Source organism: Phocoena phocoena, chromosome 10, assembly GCF_963924675.1.
Source record: "Phocoena phocoena chromosome 10, mPhoPho1.1, whole genome shotgun sequence".
NCBI classification, from domain to species: domain Eukaryota; kingdom Metazoa; phylum Chordata; class Mammalia; order Artiodactyla; family Phocoenidae; genus Phocoena; species Phocoena phocoena.
In genome coordinates, this window is record NC_089228.1 from 91,413,447 (window position 1) to 91,438,519 (window position 25,073).

Sequence of the window (25,073 nt, forward strand, 5' to 3'; positions counted from 1 at the left end):
CGCTGGAGACGTGCAAGGAGTCGCGGCGAGAAGGCACCGCTGTACAGAAAGGAAATATTGCGGGGAGGGGGGGTTAGGAGAAACCCGCAGCACCGCGATGAACCGGGGAACCCGGTCGCTGCAACACCCCAGCCCGGGAATTCCCCCTTTCTTAGGCTGGGATCCCCACCTCTCACCCCCTACCAATCCGGGGAAGGAGGTATAGCCCCGAGGGCACCGGTCCGCCTCCCACCCGGGCAAGGAGCGCTGCACAGGGGCAGGAGAGCGTGCACCCCGGCCAAGCTGCTTTGTGCAGAGCTGTCACCCGAAATCCGCCGCCGCCCTCACGCCCGCCCCCGGAGCCGCGTGCCCCCCACCTCAGAGCGCAGGCGAGACCTCGCGCGCCGCCCAGAGCTGCGGGCGCCTCTCCGAAACCGCGCGCCGAGCGCACGAGACTGCAGGATCCGCGCAGCAAGCCGCAGCCCCCGCTCGGCCGCCGCCGCCGCTGCTTCCGCCCCTGTCACGACGTGACCCGGGGTGGGAGGAGCCGGCGGGAAGAGGGAGGAGTAGGGTCCCCGCCTTCGCCTTCGCCGCGCTACTCGCCCCGCCCTGGCCATTTCCGCCGCTGAGCAAGCCGGGGAGCGTGTGGGGGGGGGGGCGGGGTCTGTGCGCCACGGGAGGGGCGGGTCCAATAGCAGGGCTGAGCCTGGGGCTTAGGGACTCAGCCGGTGAGGCCCGCGGCAGCGCCAGAACCAGCAGCAGGCGATGGACAGCGCACAAGGTAGGCTCCGCCGGGTGCAGAGAGGGTGCGATGACCAATGGGACGTTTGCTAGGTGTGAGTGTGTGATCGGATTCCGGAACGGGGCGTCCCAGCCATCCGCGCCCTGAAATGGGCTCAGGGAGCCGAGTTGGAACGGGAAATAACGAGATCAGGTAGTGAATGATCCTTCTGAGTCCATGGTTAAAGTGACCCCAAAGCATTGTCGGGTATTGTTGATTTTAAGAAAAGAGAAGTACTTGCCGGGACAGTGAGGGGAACTGGGATGCTGTAAGTATTGTCTTGCTCCATGGTAATTGCATAGGTTGTATGCATGTATTAAAATTCACTGAGCCATACTCTTAAAAATGTGTGCACTTTAGGGAAGTTATTCTTCAATTTACCAAAATTTTAAAATAAATCTAAAGCAGAAACATGCTTTTTGAAAAGGTGAGGAGGAAACCAGTCTTGGGAGTCCACCCAAGGAGAACTTGGGCGACCAAACTAGCACATCTGCTATTTCTGTGTATGGGTAAGAATGATTGTGAAATTTGCCTTTCCTGATGCTTATAATTTTGCACTTTTATCTTGCTTGTAGAAAGAAACTTTTTATTTCCCCAGAAAAGGATGTGGACAAGTTAAGTACAGGTTGAGAAGCTATGAGAACACCTAAGAAGTGATTAAGTTATATTCATGATGTTAAGTTATATTTCAAGTTTGTGTAAGAGGGGTAGAGTTGAACAATTCCAGGCTGCCCTGGCTTAGTGATAAAATTATGCTTCCCTTTTGTTTTAAGTAGAGAACCGTTTATGAAGGCTCAAGTTCAGGTTCCAAAGTTTCTGGCTGAATGTGGAAATGGGAAAACTGCAACTCTCTAATTGCTTTTCTGTACCCAATACATCAGATACTTCCCTCTGACCTCTCAGAAAACCCTGAGCATCACCTCTTGACATCATCAGGGCCTTGCAAAAGCCATTTGTTAACAAAAGTTTGCTGGGAAGTGAATTTGTGTTCCCAATTCCAAGAGAGGTGCCTTCTTAAATCCTAAGCACACTGAAGCCAAGTTTTGCCATAAAGGGAACTTATCCTTGAATAACTGCTTTTCCATGAATAATGATTCATGGATGAATCATTAAATTAACTCCACCAAGATTAGCCTGCTAGTGTAATCCAAACTAAATTAGTTTCACTAACGACTCAAAGGATATGTTACAACTATTGTGTTGTATCGTCCTCACATGACAAATTTCACGTTGAAAGGACAGACATTTTCCTCATACCTTCAGGTAGATTTGCAGTTATGTTCACATGTCCTTTTTTCTCAGTTCGCTTTGTAAAAGGGGGGAAAAAAAGGAACAAAGAATGTTGCTCATCAACCAGTTATACTAAGGGTTAAAACACAACCCCCTGCAGAGGGTTATGTACCCCAGGCGATTTAGGACTTCAGGAGGGAAAATAAGGGTGAGGCATTCTGGGTTTTGTATAAATGGCCCCTAGATAGCATGCCTCAGGGAGAATTTCAATGGCCCCAGATTCTTGCATCTTCTTGTACAGAGAAATCACTAAAATCATTAACTTGAGGTATCTGTTCTTTGTGATTAAAAATAATCTTTTGGGGGCTTCCCTGGTGGCACAGTGGTTGAGAGTCCGCCTGCCGATGCAGGGGACACGGGTTCGTGCCCCGGTCCGGGAAGATCCCACATGCCGCGGAGCGGCTGTGCCCGTGAGCCATGGCCGCTGAGCCTGCGCGCCCGGAGCCTGTTGCTCCGCAACGGGAGAGGCCACAACAGTGAGAGGCCCGCGTACCGCAAAAAAAAAAAACAACAAAACAAAAAGTAGTCTTTTACCAAAATGTATGCTAGACTACATGTTTCTCCTAGTCAAAAAAAAAAAAAAATCTTATACATGTGGAACATATATATTTGGAGCAGTGCCTCAGGTATCTGAAAGGCTCTCTCCCAGGCTATCATCCTCAGTAAGGTCCCCGAATAAAATTGAAACTCACAACTCTTATGTTGTGTGTTTTTCTTTAGGTCAACGCCTTTGTGTGCATTTTCCCATACCAAAAAAAAAAGCTATAAGAAAATTATTTGAAAATGCAAACTTGTAGGGTAGATAAGGAATATTGAATCTGTGCATCTACTTTTGCTTCCTCCTGAAACTCCACCAAAACAACAGTAGGATTTTTAAAGACATAAAGGGAAGACAGAAGAGAAGATAAAAGCAATAAAAATTTGAAACTAGAAAGCAGATGGATGAGTGATAAAGGATTTTGCAGACTGAAGAAAGCTAAATTCTAAACCAGCAATGGGGAAAGCCAATGAGCAATCCTATTTGCATTATAGAATCCCCCAATGCTCAGGAATTAGCGGCACCAGGTACCTCAGGGAGATGGAAGGGTATGGTTGAAATTAGGAGGATTGCTTGAAATTCTGGTTCCTAAAAGGCTAAGTCCGCAGATCCCTTTCCCAATTCCCTGCAACAAGTATCTCTTCTTCACCACACCAGCAGACTTTGGGGGGTTTATTCCCTGGAGAGGGTACAGTCTTTGGACTGGGAAGATACAGTTCACAGCTGGGGATGGGAGTACCATACTGAAAAATATGGGGATTAATTGAACACAGGCAAACTGAATGCTGGGGCCCTTTCCCACTTTTATCCTTTTCTCGTGTGAGTATAGAACCATAGTCCCAAGGACTCAAACTTTCAACAGGAATTGGGAAGTCCATCTATGGAAAGTCTGATGAGTCCAAAGAGAATAAAGATAATGACATCTAAGTTTCCAAATAATATCTATTCATATTATCCTACAGACAAGCTTACAGTCAATAAGCCCCATCCACAAACTTAAACTTATAATCAGCTTTTTGGTATTTACTCTTAAATGTGAGTAGATAATAAGAATTGCTAGGAATTTGTGGACAGTCACTAGTTTGAAAGATAGAAGACAAAACCAACAGAAAAAAATGACTCAGTAACAGACCATGCAGGTAAATAAGAGAAAACATTATATACATTCTATACATGAAGTAACAACAAAATAAAATGAAAAGAGAACATCAGAAACAAAAAGGAGCTCTTGAGAATTAAAGACTTGAGAGCAGAAAAGAAAAACTAACTAGCAAGGTAGAAAGATAAAAATAAGGTGGGCTGTCAGAGAATAGGACAAAACGATGAAGAGTTGGAAAATAGAAAAAAATATGAGAAATTTAGAGCATTGGGTCAAGAGCTTCTACAACCATAAAAAGGGGTCCGAGAAAGAGAAATAGAAAAAAAGGACCAAAATCATCATCTGAATAATTCAAGAATTTTTCCATAATTGAAGGATATGAGCTTCCAGATTAAAAGAAGTCAGCCAGATGGATGAAAGCAGACCCAGGATAAGGCATAGAATTACGAAATTGCAAAAACTAAGGGGCAAAGAAAAGCTTTGAGAGAGAGAAAAATATTGGCCACATGGAAAATATCAAGATCCAAATGTCTTTGAATTTAAGCAGTAACTCTACAAGCTAGATGACAAGGGAATGATTTCTTCAGAATTGTGAGAGAAAATGTTTTCTAACTAAGAATTCTTACCCAGCAAAACTATACATCGAGGATGGGGAATAAATAGTGTGAAGACATTTTCTACACGCAAAATTGCCAAAAACCTTTTCTCCCATGCACTCTTTCTCAGAAAGCTGCCAAAGGTTGTATTTTACCAATATAAGGGTGGTAACCAAAGAAAAGGAAAATGGCCAATAAAGGAAACAGGAGATTCATCAAAAGATAAGAAGGAAGGCTCCAGGATGGCGGTAGATAAAGATCGCAGAAGGCTAGCTGTGTACCAGGAGAAGACAGCATCCAGGTCAGAAGGCTATTCTCTGAGATGACGTTGATAGGATATCTGATAAGCCAAGAGATTGAGAGTGTATTGACAGGAGATTGGGAGAACTTAGAGTTGAATTAGTAATAAATATATGGAAATTTTATAAATGAAAAAGCCAGATAGTTATTAACTACAGAATAAAAAGTTGTACAGAAAAGGAAAAGTAATCATAGAATTCTATATGGCTTACCTGTGAATAGTATTTACCTAGTCCTAATAATGTGAACTTGAAATGTTTAATCACGAATATGCTATACCTATATGGAAAGGATAGGAAAAATGAGAAGGTGGTGTGTGTGTGTTGGGAAGTTGAAAGAGGACTAAATGCTTATCTTTTCTAGATGCTTCCTAGAAATAAAAAATTAAGAAGATACAAAATAAGCATGCTATTTGAGTTATATTTTGAGTTATATTTCAAGATTCAGCTAAAAGAGTTAAAGATGTTTGTCTCATTGGAAATGGGGACTGCTGCTTTCATAGCTCTGTTGAACTCTGAATTGTGTGCATTATAACATTGATTAAAAAAATAAGAAGTAAACATTAAAGGAAATTTTAAAAATTGAAGAGTGAGATGCTAGGAAAGATTCTAAGCTTACAAAAGTTATAATGCCTGTTTTTTTTTTTTTTGCCCTGTCTCTTTTTTTTAAACTTAAATTCTTTTACTCTAAGATGTAATTCAATTTATTTAAAGATCTTTCCTAATGTGTATTATGAGATATGCCTCTACCATCAGATTCACTGAAAAGTAATTTTTTGTATAGCTTTTCCGTGAATATTGAAATATTTTTAAATAAGCCATACTGCTGGGACTTCCCTGGTGGCACAGTGGTTAAGAATCTGCCTGCCAATGCAGGGGACACGGGTTCAAGCCCTGATCTGGAAGATCCCACATGCCGCGGAGCAACTAAGCCCATGTGCCACAACTACTGAGCCTGCGCTCTAGGGCCTGCGAGCCACAACTACTGAAGCCCGCGCGCCTAGAGCCCGTGCTCCGCAACAAGAGAAGCCACTGCAGTGAGAAGCCCGCGCACCGCAACGAAGAGTATCCCCTGCTCGCTGCAACTAGAGAAAGCCCGTGCACAGCAACGAAGAACCAACACAGCCAAAAATAAATAAATTAATTAATTAAAAAATAAAATAAAAGCCGTACTGCTGAGAATAATAGTTTTTTTCTTCATTCATCAATAGAATTGAAATACACTTAAGTGACAACCTTGCAAACATTTTCCATTTAGGCATTGGAGACATTTGTTTCTGAGTCAAAGCTATCTACAAAACCATGGCTAATACAAGAGCAGTACTTGATGCTGAAGAGTACCCCAACACTGAGGTACAGAAAAACCGAGTGCTAACTCTGGAAGAATGGCAAGAGAAGTGGGTGAATCACAAAATTGCATTTCACCAAGAACGAGGACATCAGTAAGAAATGTTTATGTTTCTTTATAACAAATGTTGGTCTATAACAGAAATGCTCTATCAGAAACTGACTTTGGAAATAGAAATAATAATATAGATATCCATTATTTGATTTTAAGATGCACATTTTTAGATTTTCACATTGGAGCATCCCTGAAATCAGGATGCATCTGTGGCATGTCATAGGTGAATTGGCAGTGATATTTCTTCTCATGGAGTATAAGTAATGGTGTGACTTACAGTTGATGACATCTTAGATTTATGAAATATGTCCTTTTTTTAATCCCCGATAACATTTATTTGTTGGGCATACACGTTTATACGTATGCAGATGCTCAGGTTATATTAATGCTGGCATCTCTTTATGCTGAAAAGTGGTGGTGTTCTGACTTTGCTTTCCAATAGCATGTGTTCAAATGTTAAAGTATTATCTATATGGTGGAAGAAGAGAAGTTGAGAGAAATTAATCAGTGAGCTGAATGCTAAGCCATGTAATAGTAGTAGTAGTAGTGGGCTTTGAAGCAGCAGCAATAAAGATGGGTCAGTGCTGAGTAGAGTGGTCGCGACAGATGTTCCTTCTTCCAGGCAGCCACCCTGACTGCCCAGGGGACATCATTATTATTATTACATTTGCACACTAAGTAGTAGTCGGGGTCCTAGAACCATTGTATGAGTTATCTCTGTCATGTAGCTGGCCTTAGAAGACACACACCACACACACACACACATATACGTTTTCAAAACATATCAAACAAGGAAAAAATAATTTTTTATGTTTAATTACTAATCAGGAAAGCCCCAGGTTTGAGTCACGTTAACTGCTTGCCAGTTACCTGACTGAGCAAGTTGCTTAACCTTCCTGTTTCTTCATGTATGAACTGGAGATTTTAATGAATAATGTTACCTACTTCATAAAGTGGTTGGGAAATATTAAGTGAGGTAATACATGAAATGTACTTAGCATTGTAAAATTGTAGTCCTTTCCTCTGTGTCTTGGGCTAATTAAAACAAACAATTTTTTTTTTCCTCCCCAGGCTATTAAAGAAGCATTTGGATACTTTTCTTAAAGGCGCGAAAGAACTGAGGGTGTTTTTTCCTCTTTGTGGAAAAGCAGTTGAGATGAAATGGTATGAGCAGATAAGCATGAACGTACTTTCTTGTCTTGATGGTAAACACTTTGGGTGAATAATAGGATGTAAGTTTAAAAAATTCCATTCTCAGGAAATGCACAGGGATTCTATATTTTTAGTAGACTAATACTGATGGGTTCATAGAGATAATACTCTCAAACAGGAAGACAGTGCAGAAACAGAGGGGAGAACTAGTCTTTCTGTATTGAGTTTCTAAGCAAAAGAATTAGTCTACAACCAAAGTGGTGGGGGAGGCAGAGGATGGGACCAGCCTTCCCTCTTAAATTTCCTTCATCTTTGTGGTGGTTTAGTTTTTGTAGGTGGTTTTGGAATGTAACTAAGTTAATTTTAGGTATTTTAAATAGAGGTGGACAGAAAAGCTCAAAATGAATTACAGCTTTTTGGCAAAACCGTGTATAGTCCACAGTTCAGCTCAACTCTCCCGTCCCTCTACGAGCACATAGGAGGTTTTGTTTTCATGAATCATTGCTAATAAAACCAGTGATAAAGAAAGTATTTCTTGTGAGTAATTCTCTCTTGTGAGAATTCACTTTAATTCACAAGCCACTGTCACTATGGGTTACCCTAAAGTCACAAACCTGGCAATCGTTTCCTATACAGAATTTGTTGTAATGATAATGTACAGAGGCTATCGTACATGCCAAGACATAAGCTTGTATAAGCTTGAACGTTGAGAACTTTGATCGTCAAGCAGGAAAGAAAAATAAAATATATGAAAATGATTAGTAAATGAAAAATATAGTAACTTAAAAATGCTCTCTGCCCTACATAAATACAGGTGGGCAAACTACAGAACATGTGTGCATTGGGAGTGGATTTCTGAGTGGGGATGGTGGCATTTTTGCAGCCAGCCCCCTGCTCCCTCAACTTGTAGCTGAGAGCATTTGTGAGTGGCTGCTGTGGCTTAAGATTCTAGGGTGGCCACGAAATTGAGAACATTATATCCTAACCAACTCACTGAAGCAGAAGAAAGAATTACTTTGCAAACTACCTGCAAGAAAAACATTAACTCTATGAGCAGATTGTCTTATTGCTGTGTCATAAGTGATAACAATCTAGTTCTAGCAGAGGCTTTGATACAAGGTTAGAAAATGGTATTATGAAACAGCCAATTAAATGTGATTGTTGAAGATTTAGGGTCTAAAGTCCTTTGTAATAAAAATGCCAGAACTAAGCTACTGTAATTGTATAAAAGTTATTATATTAGAGGATTTTTCACTTATGTAACAAATTTGTTTATTAAGGTCTATACAGATATCAGATGTGAATAAATAAACTATGAGCTGAAGCCCAAAAGCATTAACATAAAATGTTTAAGACATTTCCTTAGGTTTTGGGTTTCTTTTAGGACAGTATATTCCAGTAGAATCCAGCCTATGCCAGTCTTTAGTAGGCTATGGTTCATTTTTCCATATGTTGAGTAGAAGTAAAAATCCATGCAGCTGGTTTGGGCAACTTTTTTGTTTATATTTTATAACTACAAAAAATGTATGGAGAATAAAAAAAAATATTCCATGTATGTTAACTTACAATTTTCCCAGGAAATGTGAAAGACAAGTTATTAATATGTACGTTTTAGAACTATAAACAGTTCATGTTCTGACCACATTGAAAGTGTGTCCTCTTGTGTAGGGAATAGGTACCATCAGTTCTGCTATTATTCAATTGTTTTGAAAATGCTAATTGCATTCTAACTCCACTAATACATTAAGGAACAATTTGAGCATGGTTTGAATTTCACATCTGCTTATATGTAATTTTGTCTGCAAGAAACATGAGGTGAAACACCCAGCTCTACTAAACCGTGTACAAATAGACAAAATGCACCCATGCACAAACCTCAACTATCTCCCCGATACCTCAGTTCACCTCGGTGTGCTGTGAGCCACTTGCTTCCATCCACAGCCAGTGTTGGAACTTTCCACGGCTGCCAATAATCCCCCTTCCGTTACTTTACAATAACTTAAAAGCTGCAGCCCTTCCAACGCCTACAAGTCTACAAGTAAACTTCAGGTCTCTCTCAAGGTAAAGTGCCATGTTGTAGTATTTATATATTTTGTAACCATTTAACATGTAAAACTGTGCCACCATGTCTATTAGGTTCTTGTCTTTTTTCTTTTTAATGTGGCACTAAGTTTCTTTTTTCTTAAGTACTATTTAATCCATTTTATTTCTAAATACTGTTTAATTACATATTATTGAGAAAATCCTGATTCACAGAGACGAGTTATGGCAAACGTGCAGCAGCTTTTTCTTAAAAAAAAAAAAACCTTTTTAAAAATTAAGGTATAATTGACATACAACATTATGTTAGTTTTAGGTGTACAATATAATGATTTGATATTTGTATATACGTATATTGCGAAATGATCACCCCAATAAATCTAGTTAATCAATACATAGTTACAGAACTACATAGTGTTGTGTGTGATAAGAACTTTAAAATCTACTCTCTTAGCAACTTTCAAATATGCAATACAATGCTACTAACTATAGTTACCATGTTGTACATTACATCCCCATGACTTATTTATTTTATAACTGAAAATTTGTACCTTTTGACTTCCTTCACCCATTTCACCCATTGCTCACCCCCAGCCTCTGGCAACTACCAATCTGGTCTCTGTATGTATGAGCTTGTTTCTGGTTTTTGTTTTCTTTTGATTCCACATATAAGTGAGATTATAAGCTGTTTGTCTGTGTCTGACTCATTTCACTTAGCATAATGCCCTCAGAGTCCATCTGTGTTGTCATAAATGGCAAGATTTCAGTTGTTTATGGCTGAATATACTCCATTAGGACAAAGTTGTTCAATGTGTACTCCAGCCCCCATTTTCCCCATAAGCCTCATGATTTTTACTGCATGATTTTGCATGGTGTGTGATTTTTAAAAATGCATATGTTGGGCTTCCCTGGTGGAGCAGTGGTTGAGAGTCCACCTGCCGATGCAGGAGACACGGGTTCATGCCCCGGTCCGGGAAGATCCCACATGCCGCGGAGCGGCTGGGCCCGTGAGCCATGGCCGCTGAGCCCGCGCGTCCGGAGCCTGTGCTCCACAATGGGAGACGCCACGGCAGTGAGAGGCCCGCGTGCTGCAAAAAAAAAAAAAAAAAGCATATGTTGCATAACTGACTTATGTGTTATTTAATGTAACATAAAATCAATACTGTACCTGGGTATTTGTGCCACTAGTGCTGTTTTCTTTGAAGTCTAAGATCCCAAGACTGAATTCTGTAATTATAAACCTTACCAGAAAAATACCGGTAAGCTTTTACGTATGGTAATCAAATAAATTTTTGGATAGGGTTTAGTGTAAGTGGAAATTATAAGATTATTATAGAAATGGATGATAATGTCCTAGAGCCGAGTGCTCCAGTACGGTATCTACCAGCCCCATGTGGCTGTTTAAACTAAGTCACATGAGCCACGTCTCAAGGGCTCAATAGCCTATGTGGTTAGTGGCTGCTGGATTGGACAACACAGGTATAGATTTTTCCATCATCACTGAAAGTTTTAATGGACAGAGCTGATTTAGAGAACTTGAAAAGCATATCTAATTCATAGGATGCTTTTAAATCAGAAACTCTTCCAGTCAAATCCATTTGTAGTAAATCAACATGTTAAGGTATAATTTTCCAAACTGTTAAATTTTTCCTAAGGTCATATAAATCATTTTTTCAGAATTCCGCATAGCATAAGGTTTGAGAATATATAGATCCACTTTCTGTGTATCTACATGTTCTGTGAAACGTTGTGAGTCTGAATTCAAATAAATCCCTTAAAATTAAGGAAAATGTATGCTTATTGGTACATATCCTTTTACTTAGTACTGTATTTGAAATAAAAAATTAAGTGTAATTATATGATTTTATGCAGGTTTGCAGACCGAGGACACAGTGTAGTTGGTGTGGAAATCAGTGAACTTGGGATACGGGAATTTTTTATGGAGCAGAATCTTTCTTACTCAGAAGAACAAATTATGGAAATTCCTGGAGCCAAAGTATTCAAGGTGTGTTTTGATTTTGGTAAATAGTTATTTCCATACCCCCAGAAGAAGGTTTTTCTCAGCATGAGTAAGTGAGGATACTATACAAGTGTCAGATGACCCCACTTTATCACCAGATTCACCTGGATATTATACAGTGTAAGGAGCATAAAAAGATAGACAGTAGCTAGGTGTGAACAAATATATATAAAAGCCAAGGTCAAAGCTTATTTGTCGTGATTTTGGTTTGGGTTTGTTTGATTTTTAATATAGAAACAGGTGTTTCTGAGAACCTGTCTTGTGCCACACCCTGCATAAGACACTGAAGAGATGAAAACACAGTCCCTGCCCTAAAGAATGGCTTAGCTTAGGAGAGAAGAGAAACAGAGGAGGCTGTTTGTCATACATGGAGCGAAGTGTAATGACACGGGGTATTAAGGGAACAGCGAGGAATGTTTCCTAACCCAGCCTGGAGGAGCTTCCTGAAGTGTGGTGACAGATAGGGCTAGGACAGGCAGAGAGTCAGGTCATCCAGTCCAGATGTCCTGTAAAGCTGGTACCTGAACGTGACACAGCCAGATTTTCTTTTGTAACCGACCACCCTTGTGGCCTCAAGGGAAGTGAGCTTGAAGGGCAGTAGCCTCCTGGCAAAGAGACCCGATAGGAGGTTGTGAGCAGTGGTCCAGGAAAGAGATCCTGAAGGGCTGCACCACGAGAGTGATGGGGCACTTAGAGGAACAGATAGATTAAAATGATGTTTAGGGTGTCAAACTGGGAGGATTTAGTGATTAATTGAGTGGGAATCCAGGGGGTGGTGAGTTCACATTTCCAGCTCAGATGACTGGTTGGATAGCAGAGAATAAAGGAGAAGCAAGTTGAAGAGCAGAGAAAATGAGTTTTGTTCTGGAGGTGAGTTGAAAAGACCTGTGGCATGATGAAGGGATGACTGGCAAACGTCTCTGAAGCGTGCGCCAAGCATTTGGGCTGGAAATGATAGATTTGGGAGTTGTCCTCCTCCTGTGACCAGAATGATCCAGTGGAACTGCTTTGCTAGCTTGGGGTAATAATGTGGAAATAAACAGAGACCACCCAAATGAGAACAAGCAGAGGCTGTCAATTCAGAGGGAGTTGCCAATTGAATTTGTCAGAGGCTCAAAGCCTGGCGGGGTGGGTAGGAAAGCTTTCTAGAGAAAAATGCGAAGGCTTCTGGCGCTGTTGGCTAACTAGAAGTGGCATCCCTTGTGATTGGTTTGGGAAGCGTATTTGATTTTGAGCTAGAAGAGAGGCGTAGGGGTGTAGGGAAGGCGTAAAAATCAGGGAGGCTGGCAGTCACTGACCACATCCTGCAAGGCTGTGGTTAGGCTTCCCTGGCTAGTTGATGCAGAGGTTATGGGTCCGAGCTCTTACCAGATGTGGTCTGGCCACCATCCGTCTGTACATTCGGTCTCTCGCAAAGCACTCTCTTTTCTAGATATTGAAATTAATTGCTCAGGTCACTAGGAAACTTGATAGGACTTTATTTTACAGCTTCCTCCCACTCCATTCTGAGATCATCTAAGAAGTGCTGTTTGCTCAGTCCGGAGAGGCTAGCCCTCTTCCAGACTCCTTGGAGGAAGTGGTTCTCAGCCCTGGTGGCACATTTGAAATTATCTGTGGATCTTTTAAAATTCCTAGTGCCAAGGCCTTGCCTCCAGCTAATTCAGTCAGAACCTCTAGAGATGGGGCCTGGCTGGCATCAGGTCTATTTAAAGCTCCTGGGGGATTCCAGTCTGCAGCCAAGGTTAAGATTCACGGGCTGTTCTCCCTGCCTCCCGACCCCTTCCTCTCAGGGCTGACCCCCACTGTGCTTCCAGACTGGTCTTCAAAGGCCCACCCACCTCTGTTGCACCTTATTTCAGAATAAAATCCAACATTTTCACATCCTGAAGTACATCTCCTACACTGCTCCTCCCCCCACCTCCCAGACTTCTCACCTCCCATACCCGTGATGTCAGCAGATGCATCCAGCCAGTTCTTCGGCCACCTTTTGTTCTGCCTTTCCTGGTGCTCGGGCAGTGAGTTCCCTGCTCCGTCTACTGTGTTCCCACAGTTCTGGGCACACAACCAGAACAGTACAGCCCATTCTGTACCGTGATGGTTCTTTGTTCCCGCACCTCTCTGCTCCAGCAGGCTGTCCTCACTGGGGTCAGAGACTGTCAAATTCACTGCAGTATCTAGAACTTGGGCTAGTCCTGTCTACAAGGTGCTCAGGAAATAAATGCTCATCAGTCAGTGAATGAAAGAGAGGACACTGGGGAGTCAATACAACTGCACTTTTCATGAGTAACTTGGTTTTTTTTGTTTTTTTTTTTTGCGGTACGCGGGCCTCTCACTGTTGTGGCCTCTCCCGTTGCGGAGCAACAGGCTCCAGACACGCAGGTTCAGCGGCCATGGCTCACGGGCCCAGCCGCTCCACGGCATGTGGGATCCTCCCGAACCGGGGCACGAACCCGTGTCCCCTGCATCGGCAGGCGGACTCCCAACCACTGCGCCACCAGGGAAGCCCTTCATGAGTAACTTTTAAAATGTCTGCCCTTTCTCTCTCAGTCTGCCTGGTAATTGATTGATGTGTATACTTGTCATTGGGGTGTCAAAATATTAGGATTTTGCTAAAGTAAACATTGCTAAAACATAACAAGCTCCAAAATGAGTAATAGTTAACTGATCTTCAGGATTAACCAATCTGATTTTCCTTTTTGAGTTGATCCAAAAGAACCCCATATAGGTTTTTAATTTTAAAAAGTCCCATTAAAAATTATTTTCAGTAAAATTGTATTTTATTTTCAGTTATAAAAATATTTGCATAGGTTGCAAGGTGCAGGAAGTGAGGGGGGGAAAGATGGAGAGGAATTCACCAAAATGATTAAAATCACTGTGCTCAGAGGGTGGCATGCAGGTTTTTTCTTTATTCTATAAATTCTCTGCAGCATGGTCCATATTTATTTCAAAATTAAAAAAATAAAAATTTATATTTTTTATAGATTAGTGTTTTTTAAAAATAATGTTATTTATTTATTTGGCTGCATCGGGTCTTAGTTGCGGCATGCAGGATCTTTAGTTGCAGCACGTGAACTCTTAGTTGCGGCATGTGGGATCTAGTTCCCTGACCAGGGATCGAACCCGGGCCCCCTGCACTGGGAGCGTGGAGTCTTAGCCACTGGACCACCAGGGAAGTCCCCCCAAAATAAAAATTTAAAGTAAGATGTCTAAAAAAATTGTTTGCCGTGAAACTATGTTCTTTATGTTTAATTACACATTCTTTCTCTACCACCCATGTGCTGCTTTGCCCCTCTTTTTTTTCCCTTGACCATTCAAGTACCTCCTAATTAAGTGGATTTTTTTTTCTTGACTTTTTCATTGCAGAGTTCTTCAGGGAACATCTCATTGTACTGTTGCAGTCTTTTTGATCTTCCCAGGTAGGACTGATGTCTACCTCTGCACTTTTAAAAACTTGAGTGTTTGCTAGGCAATGCTGGGGTGGGCTGAGGGTCTTTTTATCACTCCCATTCCCTTGCAGTAGCACCCATGAAGCACTGATTTGAGTCTCTGTTCTGCAGTTATTTTTAACTGCAGCCTGTATGTCTGCACACTTGATTATCTTTGCCCTTGGGTAGCTGCTAGGCTCTGGAAAAATTATTATACCCTAGGAAGGTAGGGAAAAGGAGGGGAGAGCAAGAAAGTGTCTTCTACTTCACACCTGTGTCTGTAACAGAAATGCATTTCAGGGTGTGGATGGAGGTGAGAGCTCATCTCCTAAAAGTCCCTGATACCTGTTCCAGGGGCTGGGAGGAGAGTTGTCTCAAACTGTCCCTTGTTCCTCCTTTGTGCCCCCAAGTCCAAGCTGCTGCCACCAGCTCCTAGATCTAGGAGGAGATGGACAGCTACATACACACACACACACACACACACACACACACACACACACACACACCCCAGCACATCCCTAGAGACTCTGAGGAAAAGCAGATGTGAGATCCCAGTTCCTTAACAGCTGGTGAGGTTCTGACATGTGTCATGGGGAACACTGTCTTGTTAAAGATTTTATTTTTCTTACGTAAATTTTTTTATCTTTTTCTTTCTGGTAGAGCAAATATTGGCAAATTTGACAGAATTTGGGATAGAGGAGCATTAGTCGCTATTAATCCAGGTGATCGCAAACGGTTAGTGATTTGGCTCCTTTAATTATGTTGTTTTTTCCCCCTTTTTTAGCCTCCTTAATTTGCTATATTGTACTTTTTCTGGTTTCCAGAAGATTACTAGACTTCTGCTGGTTTGAAATAGCGTATTGTATTTGGAATTAGAAGACCTAAATCCAATAGCATCTTGGTCTAAAAAGTATAGTATTTAGCCACGGGGACATGGGTGCAAGGCTTGTGGCTCTGTCACTTCTAAGCTGTATTGCCCTGGTCAAAGAAGTCAAGTTCTCTACACCTTAGTTTACTCCTCTGCAAAACTGTAATTTTCCTGCTAATACCACCCTCACCACCTCCACTGAGAGTACCAGGTAATACTTGTTCACTCCTTGCCACATGCCAAGCTTTCTTAAAATACCTTATGTGAAACAACACAATTTATCCACCAAGCAACCCTGTGAGGTATTACGCTATCATTATTCCCATTTTACAGAGGAGGAAACTAAGGTCAAAGAGGTTAAGTTACTTGTCCAAAGTGCGGCAGCAAGTACGTGACAGAATTGAGATTAAAACCCAAGGACTTTGGCTTTAAAGTCACGCCCATGACTAGGCCCCCTCACACGGTTGTTGTGGGAATGGAAAGAAATAACACGTGTAACAAGTGCCGTGTTGACCCTAAATGACTGTTTAAATATTAGCTGCTATTGTATTAGAGCTTTTGGTCTAGATATTTTGGGTGACCATTCTTTTGTACCTGGTCTTATTAGAAAATGAAATTAAAATATGCAAAAGTATACTGAGTAAAATGTGACCCCTCCTGTGTACTTTCCAACCCAAATATCATTCACAGCCTTACTTGGGTGTAACACATAAATACTGAATTACTTCGTTGTATGGAGGTAGACTCAACATATCAGCAAAATGAAATTTCTCTTTTTAAAAATGAATTGTTTGGGACTTCCCTGGCAGTCCAGTGGTTAAGACTCCGAGCTTCCATGGCAGGGGGCGCAGGGGGTTCAATACCTGGTTGGGGAACTAGGATCCCGCATGCTGCACGTGGGCCAAAAAAAAAAAAGAATTGTTTGGTGAGTAAGGCTTGTTGCCAAACCTAATCTTATTTTAATTAGACATTGTCACATCCTCTTTTTTTTTTTAAAGATTTAATTTTATTTATTTTTGGCTGCGCTGGGTCTTCGTTGCTGCACAAGGGCTTTCTCTAGTTGTGGCAAGCGGGGGCTACTCTTTGTTGTGGTGCGCGGGCTTCTCCTTGCAGTGGCTTCTCTTGTTATGGTGCATGGGCTCTAGAGCTCAGGCTCAGTAGTTGTGATGCACGGGCTTAGTTGCTCCGTGGCATGTGGGATCTTCCCGGACCAGGGCTCGAACCCATGTCCCCTGCATTGGCAGGCGGATTCTTAACCACTGCATCACCAGGGAAGTTCCACATCTTCTTAATATATATTTTCCTCTGGTGATAATTCACACCCCTTTTTCCCTTTTCTTTCTGACACCTTCCTCCTTTCTCTCTTCTCTGGGACCCTCACCTTCCTCACATGCCTAGAAGTCATCATTCCCGGAGGGACCACCCTCAGCACGGCTGTGCTGTCCTCTCTCCTGTACTTGCTCCTTCAAAGATTGCTTCAGTTCTCCTATTACTTTCGTTCTGGTATTCAACAAATACACATTAAGTTCGTACTATGTCTAAATACACATGATGTTGGGGAGATAACTGAACAAGTCACGCATGGTATTGGCCCTTGTTGTTTCTGTATTTCCAGCTCTGTTCTTTCTCCTAAACACCCACATCCCATATCCAGTGTCTGCTCGGCATTTCCCTGTGACATCAGTGTCCGTCATCAACTCAAAAGTACCACCTGTGACTTCTGCGTCTCCATAGAACACCACATTTATACACTAAACTCAGTTCTGCTGAGTCTCTAAGATCGTAGGTGTTCCCCGCTTCCTAAGGTTGTCTACCCTCTTCCTCGAGGTTAGTCTCTCTGCAGGCTTTGGTTGCGTCACTCAGATCCCCAAGGCAGTGGGGAGCAAACCCGACATCACAAAGCTCGCTCTACAGACCGTGCACCTTGTGTTCAGTTATTTCTCCACCATCTGGCTTAATTTTTATAGATAATGATATCATCTGGCATAATAATAAATATAAATATATGTATATAAAATTTTAGCACATAGTAGGAGCTTAATAAATATTTGTTGAGTAAATGAGTGAAAACAAACCTGACTCAAAGCAAGGAAAATATACTGTTTCCCACCAGCCACCATTGCCTCCTCTCTCCTAGAAATAAAGGCCATCTAAGTGGCCTCTGAACTGTTTAGTTCATGGTAAGAAAGAGTCATGAGGCCCCTCCAGAGCTCTTGGAGAATCTAGTTCTAGTTTGGTCACAGACTCTGTCTTCCTGGTCCCCCTATTCTCTTTCCTCCCCTTCCAGGCGCGCGCGCGTGTGTGTGTGTGTGTGTGTGTGTGTGTGTGTGTGTGTCTTGTCACAGCCCCAAGAATGCCTTGGCCTTTGTTTCCGGAATAACTGCTTATTTTGAGCCATTAGGAAGATAAATGACTTTATCTTAGCATTTACAGTACTTAGTGCTTTTTCCCAGTCCTGCCATCACTACGGCGTGTCTCCTGCTGAGATTACACATGGGCGAGAACGGATGTATGTGGTTTCTGCTGTGACTCTCAGGTTTCTTGCCTACCATCAATCATACCTCTCATTTTTCTGAATTTTTTGAGGCTGGTTGACAGAGAAAGTCCGCATTCCAAGAGGAAGGATGCCTGTGAGTCCTCTGAAACCCTGCCAAACCTGTCTGACTGATCACTTCATCGGGACAGCAAGTCCCTCCTTTCTTAAGAAGAATCTAAAGTTAAAAAGTAAAGGTTTCTGCTCAGAAGTTTGCTTAGGTCTGGTTCTTTCACTTGCAAGGAAGAGTGACCAGCTCAAGCCAGCTCAAGTTTTAAGGGAGTTTATGTTGAGGATGCTAACGGAATAAGCTACTGACCCGAGCATTTACCACGTACCAGGCAGTGTTCTAAGCACTTTATGTGTGTGCACTCATTGAATTCTCACAACCACCTGTGAGTTGCTTACTAGTTTTATCCCCATTTTACAGATGAGAAAACTGAGGCACAGAGGGGTTAAGACTTTGTCAAGCTTACATAGCCCGTAAGTGGAGGGGCTGGACTTTGAGCTCGGGGACCTTGCAGAGTCCGTACTCCTAACCCCCATGCAGGACAGCCTCCCTGATTTCTCCCAGGGCTCTGGACAGGGATGGCAGCACAGCCGGACCCCGTGGAAAGAGCCAAGGCTCCTCACTCAGAGCCGTGCAGCTCGTCCACCTCTGTCTGTCTGTCTGTCTCTCATGGCCTCTTACCTCCCTGTGCATGCCTCCTCTGCCCTCCTACCTCGGCACTCAGCTTCCTCTGCTCCAGCCTCCACCCAGCACAGAAACTCCAGCGTTTGGTCCAATGACCACAGCGAACTAGCAGCTCCTCTTTGGATCTCTTAACTCAGTTTCCCAGTGGAGTCATCTGATTGGTCCAACTTGTCATTCTGTACCAGACCCAGGTCTGGCTCCTGGTCTGTCTGCTGATGGGCCCTGTTAGGGCAGGTCCCCACTCTGAACCCATCAGACACGGCTGGGAAGTGGCATCACCTGCTCCTCAGGACACCTACTCCAAAGGGTAGTCGCCGTAGCACTCAGGGTTTATGCCACCCGTGCAGAGCTGTAATGTCATAGTACCTTGAATTTTGGCTTGTTTATTAGTCTTCTCTCTCTCCAACTAAAGAGAGGAAAGGGACTGTGTTTTGTACCTCTTACTCGTGCCCCGGTGATGACCCCGTCATCCAGGATATTTGTTAAGCTGCAGCATCCCAGGCCCCACAGCAAACCTACTGACTCAGTCTTGGGAAGAATGAAGCTCGAGCATCTCTTCTTCCAGCAGGTGCCCAGGTAATCTTGATACCAGCCTGGTCTAGGAACCACTGCCCCAAAGCTGGCAGTGCTTCAGGAAATATACATTCAAAGCTGATGGGCCTCCGGGGACCACATCACGTTGGAAGGAGCCTCTGTTCTGCTTAATTTGACATCTTAGGGTCTGATGGGCTCCAGAGCCAGGCCTCCTTTGGGTTCCCATCCTTCGCTATTTCCCAGCTTAGGCAGGTAACGTCACTTGCTGAGCCCATTTCTAGCTTTTTAGAATGAGAATCTACTTCATGTGATTTTTTAGGAGAGTTAAACTCAGTAATAGAGATGAAAGGAAAAGCTGGCTTCCCTCCCTGCCTCTCGTTCTTTGTAAAGAAATGTAACACATGCCTTTCAATGTTCTTTTCAGCTATGCAGATATAATATTGTCCCTAACAAGAACTGGGTTTCAGTACCTCTTGTCTGTTTTTTCTTACGATCCAACTAAACATGCAGGTAAAGTTTCTTGTTCTTTTTTCCAGTTGCCTTGTTTCGTGATTTAATTCTATGACTTGGATAGCATTATTTTCTCCTGTGAGGCATACTGCTGATATACACGCAGTCTGTGTCATCCATGGTGGTGGGGATGGGATGTATTGGGCTGATGCCTACAAATACATCCTCATAGGAGGATGGGGTGAGACGTGGACGTGGGGAGGTAGGGGTGTGCAGGAAAATCTCTAAACTATTGCTGTTTTTAATTTCTGGAACTTTATAATTTATTGCATTTTAAAAATAACTGTATTTGTTTTGAACGTGTAGAAGGGATGTTTTCTTCTGGATTCATTTAAATGTTTGAACATTAAAGCCTGACCTTTTTTCTTTTAACATCTTTATTGGAGTATAATTGCTTTACAATGGCTTGTTAGTTTCTGCTTTATAACAAAGTGAATCAGCTATACATATACATATATCCCCATATCTCCTCCCTCTTGCGTCTCCCTCCCACCCTCCCTATCTCACCCCTCTAGGTGGACACAGAGCACAGAGCTGATCTCCCTGTGCTATGTGGCTGCTTCCCACTAGCTATCTGTTTTACATTTGGTACTGTATATGTGTCCATGCCACTCACTCACCTTGTCCCATCTTACCCTTCTCCCTCGCTGTGTCCTGAAGTCCATTCTCTATGTCTGCGTCTTTATTCCTGTCCTGCCCCTACGTTCTTCAGAACCATTTTTTTTTTAGATTCCATATATATGTGTTAGCACACGGTATTTGTTTTTCTCTTTCTGACTTACTTCACTCTGTATGACGGTCTCTAGGTCCATCCATCTCACTACAAATAACTCAATTTCGTTCCTTTTTATGGCTGAGTAATATTCCATTGTATATATGTGCCACATCTTCTTTATCCATTCATCTGTCGATGGACACTTAGGTGGCTTCCATGTCCTGGCTATTGTAAATAGAGCTGCAGTGAACACTGTGGTACATGACTCTTTTTGAATTATGGTTTTCTCAGGGTATATGCCCAGTAGTAGGATTGCTGGGTTGTATGGTAGTTCTATTTTTAGTTTTATCAGGAACCTCCATACTGTTCTCCATAGTGGCTGTATCAATTTACATTCCCACCAACAGTGCAAGAGGGTTCCCTTTTCTCCACACCCTCTCCAGCATTTATTGTTTGTAGATTTTTTGATGATGGCCATTCATTCTGACTGGTGTGAGATGATATCTCATTGTGGTTTTGATTTGCATTTCTCTAATGATTAATGATGTGGAGCATTCTTTCATGTGTTTGTTGGCAATCTGTATATCTTCTTCGGAGAAATGTCTATTTAGGTCTTCTGCCCATTGTTGGATTGGGTTGTTTGTTTTTTTGATATTGAGCTGCCTGAGCTGCTTGTAAATTTTGGAGATTAATCCTTTGCCAGTTGCTTCATTTGCAAATATTTTCTCCCATTCTGAGGGTTGTCTTTTCATCTTGTTTATGGTTTCCTTTCCTGTGCAAAAGCTTTTAAGTTTCATTAGGTCCCATTTGTTGATTTTTGTTTTTATTTCCATTTCTCGAGGAGGTGGGTCAAAAAGGATGTTGCTGTGATTTATGTCATAGAGTGTTCTGCCTATGTTTTCCTCTAAGAGTTTGATAGTGTCTGGCCTTACATTTAGGTCTTTAATCCATTTTGAGTTTATTCTTGTGTATGGTGTTAGGGAGTGTTCTAATTTCATTCTTTTACATGTAGCTGTCCAGTTTTCCCAGTGCCACTTATTGAAGAGGCTGTCTTTTCTCCATTGTATATTCTTGCCTCCTTTATCAAAATTAATGTGACCATATGTGCCTAGGTTTATCTCTGGGCTTTCTATCCTGTTCCATTGATCTATATTTCTGTTTTTGTGCCAGTACCATATTGTCTTGATTACTGTAGCTTTGTAGTATAGTCTGAAGTCAGGGAGCCTGATTCCTCCAGCTCCGTTTTTCTTCCTCAAGATTGTTTTGGCTATTTGGGGTCTTTTGTGTTTCCATACAAATAGAGAAATTGTTTGTTCTAGTTCTGTGAAAAATGCCAGCGGTAGTTTGATAGGGATTGCATTGAATCTGTAGATTGCTTTGGGTAGTAGAGTCATTTTCACAATGTTGATTCTTCTGATCAAAGAACATGGTATATCTCTCCATCTATTTGTATCATCTTTAATTTCTTTCATCAGTGTCTTATAGTTTTCTGCATACAGGTCTTTTGTCTCCTTATGTAGGTTTATTCCTAGGTATTTTATTGTTTTTGTTGCAAAGCCTGATCTTTAAGTTGTGGCTTTTCAGGAAGAAGTGAAAACGAAGTACATATACTTTTAATTTGTAAAAATACCCTATTTGATTTTTAATTGAGCCTTTTAAAAAAAGTGCTTTGTTTTATAAATATCTGTGTTAGTATTTTTTTCTGTTTGAATAAGTCAGATCTTAAAAACTCATTAAAAGATGAGACCTAGTGTCCATAATTAAGTCTGGGACAATCAGATGGAAATAGAAAATAAGGGAAACAGATGTCAACTCTGTGAATGTGATATAAGTTCCCTTCCTGAACAGTAGGCCTAAGGAAGGGCCTGTAGGAAGAAGATAGAACAGGCCTTGTCTGGGGTGGAGGCTAAGAATTCCCTTCTAGGAAGGGGCAGAAGCTATTTCTTCTAAAGTAAATGGCCCACAGAAAAGTGGGCAGAGTTTGTAGGATGAGGGTAAGTGAAGGAGTGGTAGAAAATCTCTACCCTGGAAGCAGGAAGCCCCAAGGAAATTTGTTCATGAACTCCACTCTGATTTTCCTGTTCCCAAGTTCCAGCTGACTCAGCCATCTCATGTAAGCTGGAGATGGGCATCTAACATTACCAGTCCCCTCAGTAAGCCAGTCTTTGGTATCAGATGTGCAAAAGAAGAAGCAGAAGAACCTGTCACATCCTCACCTATTTGGATAATTGAGTTATGTATGGAATGTGTATACCAAGGTCATTGGAAATAAGCTGAGAAGTGGGCCCTGAGAATTTATTTCTCTTTACAATTAGATCTATTAGAATTTATTCTTCACCATGTTTCTCTTTTACTTAGGTCCACCATTTTACGTTCCAGATGCTGAAATTAAAACATTGTTTGGTAAGTTACAGACATGTGCTGTAACTTTTGAAATAAAGTCAACAGTTAACTGTTTTGAGCTGTTAGCAAACTATTAATATCTAGAAGTATATAAAATTTAAAAGTCAGAAGCCTATTAATTGGAGACTATTATATCCAAAAAAGGAACCCATCTCTGTAATAGGACTTTTTAGCTAAATGGTATGCTTATGTTAAAGACATCTGAATTCTTCTAGAGAGATGGTATGTTTATTTTAGCTCTTAGGAGTTATAAGTGATAATAACAATTCAGAGCGCAGAAAATTTACCCTTAATATTTATTTCCCCATGTTCGTTAAAAAGAAAGAAAAGATCTTCAGTGCACACTCTTTTAAAAATCATCTGAGGGGCTTCCCTGGTGGCGCAGTGGTTGAGAGTCCACCTGCCGATGTGGGGGGCACGGGTTCGTGCCCCGGTCCGGGAGGACCCCACATGCCGCGGAGCGGCTGGGCCCGTGGGGCATGGCCGCTGAGCCTATGCGTCTGGAGCTTCTGCTCCGCAACGGGAGAGGCCACAGCGGTGAGAGGCCCGCGTACCGCAAAAAAAATAAATAAATAAAAATAAAAATCATCTGATATGTTTTTAGAACTGGTTGCATTCTTCATAAAGTTTTAACTTGTCACACTTTGTTTTTGTTTCAGGTTCAGTGTGCAATATTCATTGTCTGGAGAAGGTTGATGCTTTTGAAGAAGTACATAAAAATTGGGGAATTGACTACATTATTGAAAAGTTATATCTATTTATAGAAAAGTAAATGAGATGTAAATAGAAGCAAGTAATATCAACATGTTTTTGAGCAATTGAAAATTGTGCCAAGGCATGAAAATATAATAGGTGACTTTTGGAAAAAAATTCTTCACAAATCACATCACAGATCTTTGCTCAAAAATGCTTATAACTTTTTAGGAAAAAAAACATGTACTTTGGAAAAGAGACTGTGATTGGGGGGCGAACGATTATACCTGTGTGTCTTACTTACAGATTGCAAGAATTTTTTACAATCAGCATGTATTACTTGTATAATTAAAGAATAAAAGAAAAATATAATGCATATAACTTAAATATAATAGACAGAAACATTGGCATTCTTTATGAAATTTAGAACCATTGAGTAAATGTAACACTTTAATGGGGTCCAAGGTAAAAGATAATGGTCTAAGACATTATATAAACATTAATTTTTACTGTAAACCCTCATATTGTACTCAATCCTAGCACTCCTTTTCACATTTTTTCTCCTTATATAATTTTATATATGACAGAATGAAGAAATAAACTTTTAAATTAATGAAATTAACCAATCTATATGGAAAAAATATTGTTCCCAAACTGTAAAAAGAAATTATTTTTAAAAGTTGTTTTCTGTTTGGCAGTTTTTTGTTTCTCGTAATTTAATCTTGTTTAAATGATAGTCTTACGAAGTGCAGTGTACTTAGGGCTGGATTCATGTCTGTTCATTATGAAAGTTTAGATTCAGAACTTTTCATTTTTTCATTAAAAATCACATTTTGATAAATCAGACATTCCTTTCTTACTGCACTACCTAATATTTAAATGATTTAGATTGTTTAGCTCATGTTAATGGGATGGTGTGTATTATAGAAATTATTTCATTGTGTGTTTATGAAAATTTCAGAAACTTTGAAATCTCCAGCTTCTCACTTTCAACCATACATCTCCAGCTCATTTTTCTGTGTGTGCTCAAAACCTTCGAGCCTGCACCACTTTCCCCTCCCCACCAAATCCCTCACCCCTGAAGCCAAGCACGTGGGGCATGAGTTGTGAAATTAGATAGGTGGTCAGAGTGGGTGCTGGAAGACCAGGTGCCCTTGGGGGAGAGCAAAGCTGGAGACCAGAACCCAGGTTGGGTCCAAGGAACCACACAGGTGATGGAGATCTGCCTGTTAAGGAGGTGCCCGGAGGCTGCCTGAAACTCAAAGCCCACCAACCCAGGAGGGATTCAGGTTCGTAATGGGAGCAAGCTTTTGCTCCTGTGAGCTCACAAGCCCATGCTAAAGCGCCTACAGTCTGCTCCTTCTCTGTTCAAAGGTTGCATCTCTTCTCCTGGACTGAGATGCTTCTATGTGGCTTGCTCTCTTCCTTTCTCTGGTCATTGTCAGGTACAATCTGAGATGTAACTGTGTCATTGGACTCGTTCTGGGGTTCCTTCTCAACTG

At 41.6% G+C, this 25,073-nt stretch overlaps 1 protein-coding gene across 1 annotated transcript; it reads left to right on the plus strand.

Moving 5' to 3' along the window:
* Window positions 1-737: 737 nt before the first annotated feature.
* Window positions 738-24,253, plus strand: TPMT (thiopurine S-methyltransferase). The gene is made up of 9 exons (XM_065885412.1): window positions 738-785; window positions 5,841-6,024; window positions 7,056-7,148; window positions 11,049-11,181; window positions 14,560-14,612; window positions 15,282-15,356; window positions 19,675-19,760; window positions 22,834-22,878; window positions 23,538-24,253. The coding sequence occupies exons 2-9, from the start codon at window positions 5,885-5,887 to the stop codon at window positions 23,648-23,650; spliced, it is 738 nt and encodes a 245-aa protein (XP_065741484.1). The 5' UTR covers window positions 738-785; window positions 5,841-5,884; the 3' UTR covers window positions 23,651-24,253.
* The last annotated feature ends 820 nt before the right edge of the window (window positions 24,254-25,073 follow it).

What these genes read in the sequence shown, in the direction of transcription:
- TPMT (XM_065885412.1), top strand. Translation starts at nt 5,885, where the DNA reads ATGGCTAATACAAGAGCAGTACTTGATGCTGAAGAGTACCCCAACACT. An exon ending in CACCAAGAACGAGGACATCA is followed by an intron (nt 6,025 to 7,055) that starts GTAAGAAATGTT and finishes TTTCCTCCCCAG; the next exon opens with GCTATTAAAGAAGCATTTGG. An exon ending in TGAAATTAAAACATTGTTTG is followed by an intron (nt 22,879 to 23,537) that starts GTAAGTTACAGA and finishes TTTTTGTTTCAG; the next exon opens with GTTCAGTGTGCAATATTCAT.